This window comes from Aphidius gifuensis, linkage group LG6, assembly GCF_014905175.1.
Source record: "Aphidius gifuensis isolate YNYX2018 linkage group LG6, ASM1490517v1, whole genome shotgun sequence".
NCBI classification, from domain to species: Eukaryota; Metazoa; Arthropoda; class Insecta; order Hymenoptera; family Braconidae; genus Aphidius; species Aphidius gifuensis.
Genome location: NC_057793.1, coordinates 2,096,974 through 2,110,262, shown reverse-complemented (window position 1 = coordinate 2,110,262; position 13,289 = coordinate 2,096,974). Strand labels below are relative to the sequence as shown.

The 13,289-nt window shown below is 21.0% G+C and overlaps 2 protein-coding genes across 7 annotated transcripts in view; one reads left to right on the top strand and one right to left on the bottom strand.

Annotated features, from left to right (window-relative positions):
- The window catches only part of LOC122858775 (calmodulin-like), a 48,355-nt gene extending 42,729 nt beyond the window's left edge, over window positions 1-5,626 (bottom strand). The window contains exons 1-2 of one of the 3 annotated variants that reach the window (XM_044161912.1): window positions 5,282-5,626; window positions 617-1,116 (exon numbers count right to left, since the gene is read on the bottom strand). In XM_044161912.1, coding sequence (XP_044017847.1) covers window positions 617-619 — 3 coding nt within the window. In that variant the 5' untranslated portion in view covers window positions 620-1,116; window positions 5,282-5,626. Of the gene's footprint in view, window positions 1-616; window positions 1,117-5,281 lie in introns of those variants that run through there. The other 2 variants (XM_044161910.1, XM_044161913.1) reach the window with 2 other exon arrangements.
- Window positions 5,627-7,452: 1,826 nt separating this feature from the next.
- LOC122858773 (troponin I-like) lies at window positions 7,453-12,896 on the top strand. 4 transcript variants are annotated; one of them, XM_044161906.1, is made up of 9 exons: window positions 7,453-7,588; window positions 7,741-7,791; window positions 9,830-9,847; window positions 10,363-10,491; window positions 10,576-10,699; window positions 10,796-10,896; window positions 11,230-11,273; window positions 11,359-11,500; window positions 12,644-12,896. In XM_044161906.1, the coding sequence occupies exons 2-9, from the start codon at window positions 7,774-7,776 to the stop codon at window positions 12,695-12,697; spliced, it is 630 nt and encodes a 209-aa protein (XP_044017841.1). In that variant the 5' UTR covers window positions 7,453-7,588; window positions 7,741-7,773; the 3' UTR covers window positions 12,698-12,896. The 4 variants fall into 4 exon arrangements, with proteins under 4 accessions (XP_044017841.1, XP_044017842.1, XP_044017843.1 ...); XM_044161907.1 differs by lacking the exon at window positions 12,644-12,896 and adding an exon at window positions 11,713-11,816; XM_044161908.1 differs by lacking the exon at window positions 9,830-9,847 and having other exon boundaries at window positions 7,454-7,588; window positions 12,644-12,890.
- The last annotated feature ends 393 nt before the right edge of the window (window positions 12,897-13,289 follow it).

The window sequence follows — 13,289 nt, the reverse complement described above, 5'->3', positions numbered from 1 at the left end:
CCCATCAATTTCTAATACGTTTTAAAGTCAAATTACAAGCTTTAATTAGAGTAAATATAATTGATAAAAATTAATTCACATCATTAACTATTGTATTTTTGATCAAATGATTTTTTAACTTTTAGCAATTATGAATCTTTTGACTTATTCACACCTTCACTTGCTAAATACTTAACCAACCTTTATAAACTCAAAGAAAAAAAATATATAAATAAATAAATTTAAAAAATTCTATACCAAGTCTTCCATGTGAAGCTAAAGTAGTACCGCGGTTACAAACTTTTTTTTTTTATTTTGCTCTAGTTTTTTGCTTTTGAAAAGCTCTCTTCGCTTAATGTGAACGCCAAAGCGTGTGTTATTCTCATTGATTTTTTTTTTTTTTTTATATTTCTATATACATAACTGCAGTGAGCTTTAAATTTTTTAAAAGAAAAACAAAAAAAGGTTCAAAATATTTATATGAAAAAATATTTGAATATAGCAAAGTAAATAAAATAAATATATCTTCATGAATAAAATGATTGTAAAATGAAAAATTGAAAAACAAAATAAATTTATAGCAAAAACAGAGAGCTTGTTTTAATTGAAAATATTTGAATTAATAATTTTGACTTACCATGAGTAATTTGACTTTGTTAACCAAAGGGGATGTTGTTAAAAATTTGTTGACAACAGTCAATATTTTGCCTTCCAACGTGATCCCACTTCCGACGTCTTGCGAGCATCCGTGTCCAATTTCGTTTGCTGCTTTTGTCCACAAATTTTTGTAATAATTTCGATAATATGGTTCTTCTTTTTTTTTCGTTTTTTCCGTTTGTATTTCGTTTTGGACACTTGGTCCAACAACAATTGTACCAGCAATGACACCCGATGATTGTAATACTTTTTTTTTTTTTCGTTCCGTTCCTTGGCAATATTTTATCAACGTAAATCAATTGATAATTGCATTCAACAATTAACTTTATATACTTTAATCAATTGCATTTAAAAAATCACTATTATTTTTTATAAAATTCAACAAATTTACTCGTTCACTAGGTTTTTATTTATTTTTTTTTTTTACTATTGTTTTTACGCTGATTGCTGTATCAATTTTATTTTTTTTTTATTTATATTCTGAAAAATATACGTTGAAAATAACATTGTAAATTGAATATAAAAAAAAAAAGTATAAATGTTTATTATTTATTTATTTATATACATAAATATTAACATATTCAATTGATTATTTTTTTTTTAAATTCAATTTACAATAATCAAAATTACAAGATAAAAGAAATTTTTTTTTTTATTTTATTTAATTTATAATTTAAAAAATCAATAAATTTTGTTATTTTTATTTATTTTCTGTTTACAAATAAAATTACGAATTGTGTGCATCATTAGAAAGCAAAAAATATATTAATTAATTAGTTAACTAATTTATAAATTGATAAGAAAATAATACAAAATTCAAAGAATAAAAAAAAATATATATACAAAAACTATCAAGAATTTTTTTTTATCTATTTATATAAATAAAATGCTATTATCTGTATGAAAAAAAAAAAATCAGGCTTTTCATGGTGCGTTTGCTTTTTCATCGTGAAACAAAGATTTATATATATTTTAAATATAATAGTTATGAGGTCAACTCGTTGTTAGGCTGTTTCTCATTGTTTTCCCCTATATATATTACTATTATTATTTTTTTAATTTATTTTTCTTTTATATATTTATAAAGAGAAACAAAGAAACCACTGAGGGATCATAATCGCCTCCTAGACTTTCTCTAAACTTACTCCAAAACTTTGAAAAATTCATATATATTTTTTTTGTTTATTTTTTGTTTTATTATAAACTTTTTATACTTCATTTTTGGTTGAGTATAAAAGTCAACAGTGCTTGATAGCAGAGAATAAAATGACCTCAAGTAATTTGAGGATTTTTAATTTGCATTTGAAGTATTTGGTCTTTAAAATATATGAGACACACGTGTCTCTTTTGAAGTTAACCGAGTGAAAATTAGATTCTCTTTTAGTACTAATTCATGCTGATACTGAATTTTTATTTTTTTTTCATATATTTGTGAATGAATTAATGATTGAATGAAATATAAACAACAAAAAAAAAATACTTATAATGCATTTTTAATTTTTAAAACAATTGTTTTTGATTTTATAGATATTATTTTTTGGTGAAATATGAAGCTTGATGAATTAATTATTAACTTGAGGTATTTTTTATTTATATAAATATAAACTGATATTCACATTTATTTCAGTTCAAAACGAAAAAAATTAATATCTTTAATTTATTTGGCTAATAAAAAAAAATAATAATATTTAATTTAAATTATTATTATTCTTTGTTCTAGTAGTACCGAAAGTATTAATTTGGAAAATCAATTTATATCGAAAACATCTTATTTTTTCTATTGGTTATTATTTATAATTAAAAAAAGAATTTAAAAAAAAATAATTGAAATATATTTTAATACATGCTTTGTTTTTTTCTTAATGCAATAACATAATAAATTTTGTTGAAAATTTAAATTGAATTTCCTTTCGAATCAGTTATGAAGTTTGATTATTCCTCTTGGTTAATCTAGTGCGCAGATGGTTAAGTCGTGACGAGCCCTGCCTACAGTGCTTAAGGTCTCCGGTTCAAGTCCCTAATGATTCGAAGAAAACAGTTTGTTATATACACCCAATATATCAGTCTTAATCCTGAATTGAATGTTTTCTGGTGCTGGGGCAAATATAATCTAGAATAGACCACGTGAAGCATTACCTAAGGAAATATTGCCTTGGCACAACTGCTAAATTTTTAAAAAAAGATAATAATAATACATTTACATATATTCTATCTATTTCTCTCACAATTATGGCTGACAATTATTCTTTTTATAATAGGATAATTGAATTATTTTATCAACAATAATTTGTATAAACAAACTAGAAAATATCTTGTAATAGAAAAAGCTTATTTTCATATAAAAAATATATTTTCTCCGACAATAAAAAAATATATAGAATTTTTTTTATTTTTTACAGACATTTTTTTTGGTAAAATTTGAAGCTCGATAAATTAATTATTAACTTGAGGTATTTATTATTTTATTTATATAAATAAGTGATGTTTGCATGTTTCTGATTTAAATTTGAATTATTCATTGACTACTGATATTTACATTTATATATGTAAGCTCGTACAATTATAATGATGAGCTTTTAAGTAATTTCACTTTGAAAATCAATAAATAAAATATTGTGCTTTTCAACTAGTTTCAATACTAAAAATAACATTAATAAATTTTTTTTTAATTATAAAAATATCATTTCACTGATAAAGATGAATTTTTTTTTATTAATATTTATTTGTCGTTATTATTTAATAGTCTGATTTGTAAACAATGAATTTATAAATATAAAAAAAATAATAAAATTATTTGAATAATTAAAAAAAAGCTTTAAGAATAATGATTTCGTTGAATTTATTTTTCGTAAAAAATGCAAAATTATTCTCTTTATTAAAGATATAAAGAAAAAATATTAAAATAAAGATAAAAATATTTTTTATTCGGACATTATGACAATGAACAAGAATTCAGAATTTTGTCAGATAAAAAAAAATATACTATCACGTAAAAAAAAAAATCATGACCGATGTAAATTTCAATAGACAAAAAAATATATTGGAAAAAGTTTTTATCAATTCAGGATATGTCAATAAAATCGATTTAATTTTTTTCTTTTATAAATATTAACATGCAAAAAGACAAGAATTGTTTACTGAATAATTTTTTTAAAAACCTAAATAACAAATAGTAAAAAAAAAAAATTTAATTTACAAAATAAAACAACTTGCAAATAAGAAATTGTAATTTGAAAAAAAATTTACAAGTATGCACTAGGGATAAATAACACTCGATTGAATAGAAAAAAAAATAAAAATAAATTGAATTTATCAATTGTAAAGCTCTACATAAAATGACAAATATTTCGTACAACTGGTTAACCAAACTGGCCTATATCTTACTCTCGAGGATTCTCCAGAAAATTACTTTCAACATTTTTTTTAAAAAAAGAATTTACTGATAGTTTACCTTTGGGAATATAAATCGAATACGGTAAAGAGACGATCGGGATAAACTTTGATACAAAAATAAAAAATAAATTTGTTTTATTTTTTGTCTATAATCTTATTTGAATATTTTTCTTCTCCTTTCTACAATTCAATTGACAAAAATAATTCATTTTTATTTTATAATGACGGTATAATAAAATCCTTGAAACTTGAAATTAAAGTTTTAAATTTTGTTACATTATACACTTCTATTATGAATGAAAACAATATCTATTGAATATTGCAAATCGAAGTAATGAATTTAAACTTTTTCTATTTGTTTTAAAACTATTTATAAATTTAATTTATTGTAACATTTTATATTTATAAAAAAATATTCAAATGAATGAAAAATAAATCCGTTGACAATTTAACAACACGGTAATGAATTTTTTTTTTTACCGTAAAATTATGACATCCTTATTAAACACACGAAATTTTATATGAATAATAAATTCATCTTTTATTCAAGATTTAAGTAGAGAAATTAAAATAAATATTATGATAATAGTCGTATTAACACAATATTTATTTTCTGATATAATGAACATTTTTTACACTCGATAAAATACTTGAAAATTAAGAAGTTTATATAAATTTTTATTTAAAAAATTAATGAATAGAAAAGTATGAAATTTAAAATATATATATATTTATTAGTGGTGAGGAAAAATGAGAGAAAAACAGAAAATAAAATATTGAATAATCTCCTTCGTTACACGTTTTTTAATTTTTTTTTTTATCTCTTTTTAGTAGAAAAAAAAAAAAAAAATACTATTATCTTTTAAATAATCATTGTTACTAAGTTGATTTAAAAATCCACATTTTTTACAATGTAAATTTTTTTCTTGGCTATTATATTTTTTGTCGCTTTTTGTTTCACGATTTCGTTATTAAATATTCGTCATTTAATCTTCACTAATCTAAAGATATTTATTTTTTAATCAATTCAAATTTTCAAAAAAAATTTCATTTTAAATTTTCCTTTTCTATGCTACATTATTCACTATTTTTTTTTTTCAATTTTTTTATTTTTTAATCACTCCTAAAGCACGTTTAAAAGCACTTTTTAAAACTCATAAATTAAAAATTTATAAACAAATATATTCTCTGTTTTCTGCAATTTTTTTAATCAAAAAAAAATTTGGTTTTTAGTATATTGAAAATACGTTACTGTTATTTGATTGCCAAAAATTGTCGACTGTAAATTTGTTGAATTTTTAAAAGACAAATTTAATAAAAATCATTGATTAATTTTTTTTTTATTTTTCAATTAAATTTTGTTAGAATTTTAAATTAGGAAAATTGATATTTTATTTGTGTGTAATTAATTGATTGATTTTTATTAATTTATTTATTATTTAAACGAGTTATTTGAGGTATCGATAAATGTTCGATGTTTGGATAAAACACAAAGGTGCGGACGAGTGGCCGGTTCGATGCCCAGCTTTGTCGCGGTATGGACGGCGACTGAAGAAATATATTCTTGATATTCTCGTCGGATGCTGTACAATACTGTGGCTGGAAATCGAGATGCTCGATGGGAGAACGCGGGCGCAACAAATCGTGAGAGATAAAAACGAGAAACGCATATTTAACTGAATTATTAAATAAATAAAAATTTATAAATTAACAAAATTTAATCTATTATATATCTATTTAAATTAAACATGTATTTCCTAATTAATTATTTATTTAAACAAGAGATCAATTAGCTAAAATATATTTATATAATTTAAGTCTCTTAGAAATAAATATACGCAGGTGATATTAAAGATGTTTAATACCATCTATTAATTTAATCAAAGAAAATTTGTTTTATTTAAATTAAATGAGCAAGTTTATTAATTAGTTAGCTTAATTTTTTATTTGAACAATTGATTACAAGGGCTGTAATTGAAGCCTCTTAAAATTAATACGTAAATATTTGGTAATTATTTACAATGAGAAATGAATTAGATATAATCAGATATTTCTAAAATTTTTTTTTGTAATCGCAATTTTTATTTATTCAAATTATTTGATAATAAATTAATTATTATTTTGTTCATTGCGAGTATATTTTTCTTTAATTAAAAAAACATTGGAAAATTCATTTTTTATGTCTAGAAATTTTTTATGTTACAGGAGTATTATTTTTTTCGTTTAAAAGTTTCATTGAAAATTAAATAAATTAAAATATACAGGTAATAAATTTGATTTTTTATTGTTATTAATAAATTAATTAATTTTTTTTTTTTTACACAATACGAGATACTCATGCGCCATCTTACTAGAAGCTTAAGAATTTTTCTATTGCATATATGTATTTTTTTTATAATAAGTCGGTAACATGGGAGAAAATTAAAACAGCTATTTAAAAATAATATTCATTTTGAAATATAATCGTTATTATTTTTTTCAACAATAATAAAACAATGTAAACATTGATATTTGCTAGATAAACAATTACTTTTTTAGGTATTTATTTATTCATTCATTTAAAGTTTACAAAAGCTCGCGGGCAAAGACCACAAGTGGGCTCCAGAAAATCAGAAATATAATAATTGAATTTAAAAAAAATAATTACGACTAAGTAAAGTACATATGAAAATAATTAATTGAAGAGATTAATTTATAGAATTTATAAGTATAAAGTATAACGTATAAATAATTGAAATAATAATAATAATTTTGAGTAAGATAAAATTCAATAAAATCAAAACTTAATATTCATTTTAAAATTTAAATAAATTTGTATCGACAGTATACATAAATTGCAATGGAAAAAAAAATTATTTCTTTCTCTTTTATTAAAATTTAATGACTTAAAAAATTGAAATAAATTTTGTATTTCATTTTTGTCACGGTATTATACTTGGGAAAAATAAAAAACACGAGAAACAGCCAAAGTGATTCTCCGGCTTATTTTTATCTGCACCTGATATTTTATTACTATTTTGTTAAAAATTGAAAAATATATTTTCTCATTACCAACTATCTCATTGATAATAAACAATGAAAAATAAAAAAATATTTTTACATAGAAATAAAAAAAAAACAAATCTATTACAATAACCATTTGAAATAATTTAAATAATTTTTTTATTTATAATTTTTTTACTAATAACATTGTCTATTTGAAATAAAAAAAAATATAACAAATTTTTTAAATATACAATCACAATGTTGAAATAAAAAAATAAAAATAAAAATTAATAATACATGAAAAACAAAAATAATAATAGGAAACTTTTTTTTTTTTTTTAAGGGCAATAGTGGGAGAAATGTTCTCCGTTTTCAGTTTCAAGTTATTTTGAGAACATGCAACGTTTCTTGCCTAAAATTGTTCCAGCCAATCATCTTGTTTTCTGGACGTACCCAATGAATATTATACGTTTTTTTAAAGTAAGTCAAACTTCACATTTGCCCCCAACGAAATAGTTTGCTACGGTTATTTCACTCAGTCGAACGTCAGACTCGCCATCCTTTCGACATCTAGGTGAGTGATTATCAATTTTCCTCCACATATTTATACCAAATATCATTATTAAAAATTTAAAATATAAAATCCATTATTATCATAGCAATTTGCTGCAAAAAAAATCAATAATTTTCTAATTATTTTCTATTATTTTGAATTAAAAAATTTAGATTAAAACAGCAACAAAAAAAAAAAACATCAACATGGCCATGGACGATGAGGTTGGGTATGTATTGAATAAATTATTTCATTTTCATATTTTTTATTATTTTTTTAAACAAAACATATTTCTCATATGAAAAAATTAAACCACATATATTCATGAATTTTTTTATTTTGAAAAACTTCGTATATATTTAAAAAATAAAGTAGAAAAATATTGTAAATTGTGTACAGTGATCAGCAAAAGTTTATCTAATTAAAACTTTTTTTTTTATTTTTTTTTTTCTAATGTTTCATGTACGTTGTGGTGAAATCTGATACGCCATACACTATACCGTGTGCAATCGACAACTTTGGTCTCAACAAAATCCAGTATCATCTTAATAATCATCTCAGAATAAGTAGATTTACTGTGAAAAAATAATTTGCATTTAGTGAGATTGCATGAAATAAAAATAGTGAAAAAAAAAAATGAAATTATTAATTAATAATTGCATGATTTATATATTTTTAAAAATTTATTTTTTTAAAGTTTTCTATTATTAATTTTACAAGTTTTCTAAATATAATATAAATTTTTTTTTTTAAGTATTTAAATTTATTATTATTTAAATATTCTAAATTTTCTATTATTTAAATATTCTAAGCTTAGTATTTTTTTTTTTTTACAACTTCCATAATTAATATTTAACAATAAAAAAATTTTTTTTTATTTTTCAATTATTTTAAATTCTAAATTTAAAGTTTTATTTATTAATAATTTCATGTGATATTATAATTTTTTTATAAAGCTCAAAATGAAAAATATAAATATATATTTATGAAATAGAATAAACACTGGGTATTATGTGTTTGAAAAATAGTGTGCCGAGTAGACAGATATAGAATCACGTTTGCCCACACCCGATTAAAGCTCTCACTGGTTGTACGTATCTTTAGCATTGGATTAACTCACGTCTTTCCAGCAACACACACATACACACATATATACCACCCTCATGAAAATATGACTTTTTTTTTATATTTATTTAAAAATATTTTTTGTAACCTATTGAAGAAACAAATATACTTTCAGTCTTTCATGAGGCACAGTTTCTATAAATTTATTTTAATATTCTCTACTGGTGTTAGCTTTCAATGCCATCACTATACAAATAATACAAAAAAGCTCATTCAAAAGCTCCGAAAAAGCTTTTTAAATATTTAAAAAAAAATTTCACATGTATTGTTATTAAAATTATTACAATATTTTTTATTCAAAATTAAAAAAAATAAAAACGATTTTCTATGAGAAAAAAAAATAAATATAAATCAATTGTTTATGTTAATTTATTTTTAGAAGCTTTTATGAACTATTTAATGTTATGAAAAAATTTGTGATTAATTACTTTATTGTTTATAAAAAATATTTTAAATATTTATCAATTCATGAGAATGTTGGCTCGAGTTTTTGAATGATCTTTTCACGGTCTCACAAATAAATTTAATTACTTTAAATTCTTTAAAACTATTGCCAAGTTATTTTCATTCAATGTGTGTTGTATTATAAATATCTATTGTACATTAGAAAGTTAGACATTATCAAAATTGTTGTGTAAAAAAATGAATAGAAGAAAAAAAAAATTTTTTTTTATTTTTTTTTGTTAATTTTATTAGGCACATAATAAATTTTCACTCGTGTACTTTTTGTTATTGGAAATTTTGATTATTTGCCAAAGATTATGATGATATTTTGTCACTCGGTATTTCCCCCTTTTTTTTGTCACCAGCCAATTGCATTAATTCTGGTCAACAAGAGAGACTGATGATGCCCGTTAAAAACATCACTCGCTCACACTAAAATGTGCGATAATTTTAAACGCCACACTTATTATTTCGAAATAAAAAATTACTTTATTATTTTTTTTTACTAATATATAATATATTTTTAACATACGCTATTGCTTCATAGCTATATTAAAATTTTATTTATTTATTTTTGTATTTTTCATGATTTATAATGTGTTTTTCTATTTTTTATTTTGAGTTTTTTTTATTGAGAATTAACGTAAAAATATTATAACTTCTTACGCAATTCTCTTTTTCTTTTTTTTACAGAAAAAACGCATTGAAGATGTACGTAAAAAAAACAACAACAATATATTATTGTTGATATTTTTAGTATTAAATTATTTTGGATAAATACAGTCCAATTAAATTTTATTACATTTTTTTTTTGTACCCATTTAACGAGGGTATAAATTTGCATGATAATTATTAAAATTAAATTTTTTTTTTATTATTTTAAATATTTGTATTATTATTGATTTTTAATTATCGTAAAAATTATTTTTTATTTGTAATTTTAATAACACTCAGATATACATATTTTTAAAAAATTTTTTTCTCGATATTATTACGAAAATTTATTCTTGATTTAAAAATAGAATAAAAATTGTTTAGATAGTTATTTCGGGCTTTTAATTGTTTAATAAAAAAGCCATAAATAATTTATATTTTTTAAGAAAAAAATAGTTTTTTTAATTTATTTTTTATTAATTTGTATATCTGGGTAAAACTGATATAAAAAAAAAATGAAATACTAATAAATAATTAAAATGAAAAACGAAAAAAAAAAAAAAAAATATTAGGAAAGAAAAAGAAAGCAAGCGGATACTGACAGAAAACGTGCGGAAGTTCGTGCACGTCTTGAGGAGGCCTCAAAGGCTAAAAAAGCCAAGAAGGGTTTCATGACCCCCGAGAGAAAGAAGAAGCTCAGAGTGAGTTATCAAATAATAATTATACAATATACATATTTTTCTAAGTAATATAAATTATTTCAATAATTTAAAAATTTAATTTAGCTATTGTTGCGTAAAAAAGCTGCTGAAGAATTGAAAAAAGAGCAAGAAAGAAAAGCTGCTGAAAGAAGACGCATCATCGAACAACGTTGTGGCAAAGCAAGAATGATCGATGATGCCAATGAAGGTACCATTTTATAAATAAATTATTTTAAATATTTTTTTATCAATCAACAAATTATTGCTAATTGTAAATAATTTCTTGTATTTATTTTTTTCGTAGAAACATTGAAACGTGTTCTTCGTGAATACCACACAAGAATTTGTGATCTTGAAGATAAAAAATTCGATATTGAATATATTGTCAAGAAAAAGGATTACGAGGTAAAAATTAAATTTTATTTATTGTTGAATTATTTATCAAGTAGATGAATATTATTTTTTTTTATATATTTAAAGTTTTAAATAATACAACAAAAGTACAATCACGATTGAGATTATAAAGTTTAATTTTTTAATATAAATAATGAAACTTGATAATCTCTTTCGTTTTTTTTTGTTTTAAATTTTTATTATTTTCAAATATTGTTAGTTGGAGATTTTAAAGTTGCTAAAAGACTTAAAGATTTTATAAATTCAAGTCTTGTTTGTATACTTTTAACTGGCTGTTTAAATTTTATACTTTTTGTTGATAAAAAAATCATTGCTTATTTATAGATCTCAGATTTGAATGGACAAGTAAACGATCTTCGTGGAAAATTGTAAGTTTGATTATTAAATTTTAATAATTTAAAATAATGGTATTTTATAAAGGAAATTAATTTATTTAATCAAATGAAATTTCAGCATGAAACCAACTTTGAAAAAAGTCTCCAAGTACGAGAGTAAATTTGCCAAGCTTCAGAAAAAAGCTGCTGAATTTAACTTCCGTAACCAGCTTAAACAAGTTAAAAAGAAGGAATTCACCTTGGAAGAAGAAGACAAGGAGGTAACTTAAATTAATATTAATTCTATTTTTTATTTAAATAAATTGTTTATCAAAAAGAAAAAAATTTTCAATAGTGAAAAAATCACACATCTACAAGCAGGAAAATTAACTAATTTTTTTTTTTTTTTAAATTAGATATTTCACTTAATATTTTTATCAGGAAAATTAATCAAATTCTATTTATCAATGACAAATTTAATTTTTTTTAATAGCCCAAGAACAAGGAAAAAGCCGAGTGGCAAACGAAGAAATAAACAACATATTATCCACCTGAAGATATCACTAAATAAATCATTGATTAATTAAAATAATATATCAAAAAAAAAATCACTGCGTTCAAATCAAATGTTTTCTTATCTTAACAATATTACTCTATTTTTTTTTAACGACAAAAACAGGCTACTGAAAATTTAACAAATTATAAAAAAAAAAACAAAATAGATAAAAAATTAAAAAATTATATTTTTTTAGAATCATTTTATTTTTTTTTTTTTGTTTTCATTTCTAATTATCAATATAATTTTTTTTTTCTCTAAAAAAAAGCAGCTTGTGTCTGTTAATTTTACTCTGTAAATATACACACTCAATATTGTAAATAATTATTTTATTTTTTTTCTTTTCACATTAATTTTGTTTTCTAAATTTCACACTTTTTTTTTTTTTTCTTCTTCAATCGTATGAGCAATAAGTTTATATAACTATTTTCTTTTCTTATTTAATTTTCATTTATTTATTAATCAAATAAAATTATTCAATTTGAAAATAATAGTAATATTGAATTCATTGAATAAATGTGGAATATTAAATTATAAAAAAAGGTAAGAAATAAAAAAATGAGTGATTACTATTATTGTAAATTAATTAACTAACTTTTTACTATCTATTTTCAATTTATTTTCTTTTAACAAATGATAATCTGTCGCTAATTGCTTATCTCACTTTATTTTTCATTTCATAACTCGATTTTTATTTATTATTATTGTATTTATAATTTTTTTTTAGCTGAAGGTGAATTTAGATTTGTTTATCCAATGCAGCTTCCCCTGTAGCAGTAGTAATTTGCAAAAAAAAAAAATAAAATAGAATTATTTAAAAAATTATAAATTATCAAAAATCATTAATATATTTTTTTTATATTTACAGGAAAAACCAGAATGGGTGGAAAAAAGAATAAAAGATGACGAAATTGAAGCCTAAAAATTTCACTTGAAATTTTTATTTTTATGAAAAATTTAATTAATCATCACCAACGTGTCATTCCATCCAATGAACGGAGGAAAAATAATTATCAATTATTGTTAATTGAATAAACAATAAATACTGTTATAAAAAAAAATAATATTAATGTCAAAATATATAAAAATAAAATGAGAAAATAATAAATATTTGAAAGAATTTTAATTGGCTATTTTTTCACACAAAAAAAAAATTTAATATTCAAAAATTATTGATCAATTTGCGAGTGATTGATTATCGAATGTCGATAAAATAAATATCTTTAAATTGGTACTGTATTACCGGCTGAAAATAAAACTTTTTAAATTTGAATTATCGAGCTGCACGTAAAAAGAGAGCCACCGTACTACTCTGATAAAATAAAAATAAAATAAATTAATATTTGTTAATCTAATTAACGGGATATTAATATTTTCATATTATTTAATTATTAAAATAATTCTCTTATGTTTTTTTTAATTTTTTAAGTGACTATGCTTCAAGTCTTCAATGAAGAAAATTAATCAAAAAAGTATAAAAAATTAATAAACTTATGAAATAATTTTAATACAAT

Coding starts and splice junctions, on each gene's coding strand:
- LOC122858773 (XM_044161906.1), top strand. Junction 10,897..11,229: donor TCAAGAAAAAGGATTACGAG/GTAAAAATTAAA, acceptor GCTTATTTATAG/ATCTCAGATTTGAATGGACA. Junction 11,501..12,643: donor TGGAAGAAGAAGACAAGGAG/GTAACTTAAATT, acceptor TTATATTTACAG/GAAAAACCAGAATGGGTGGA.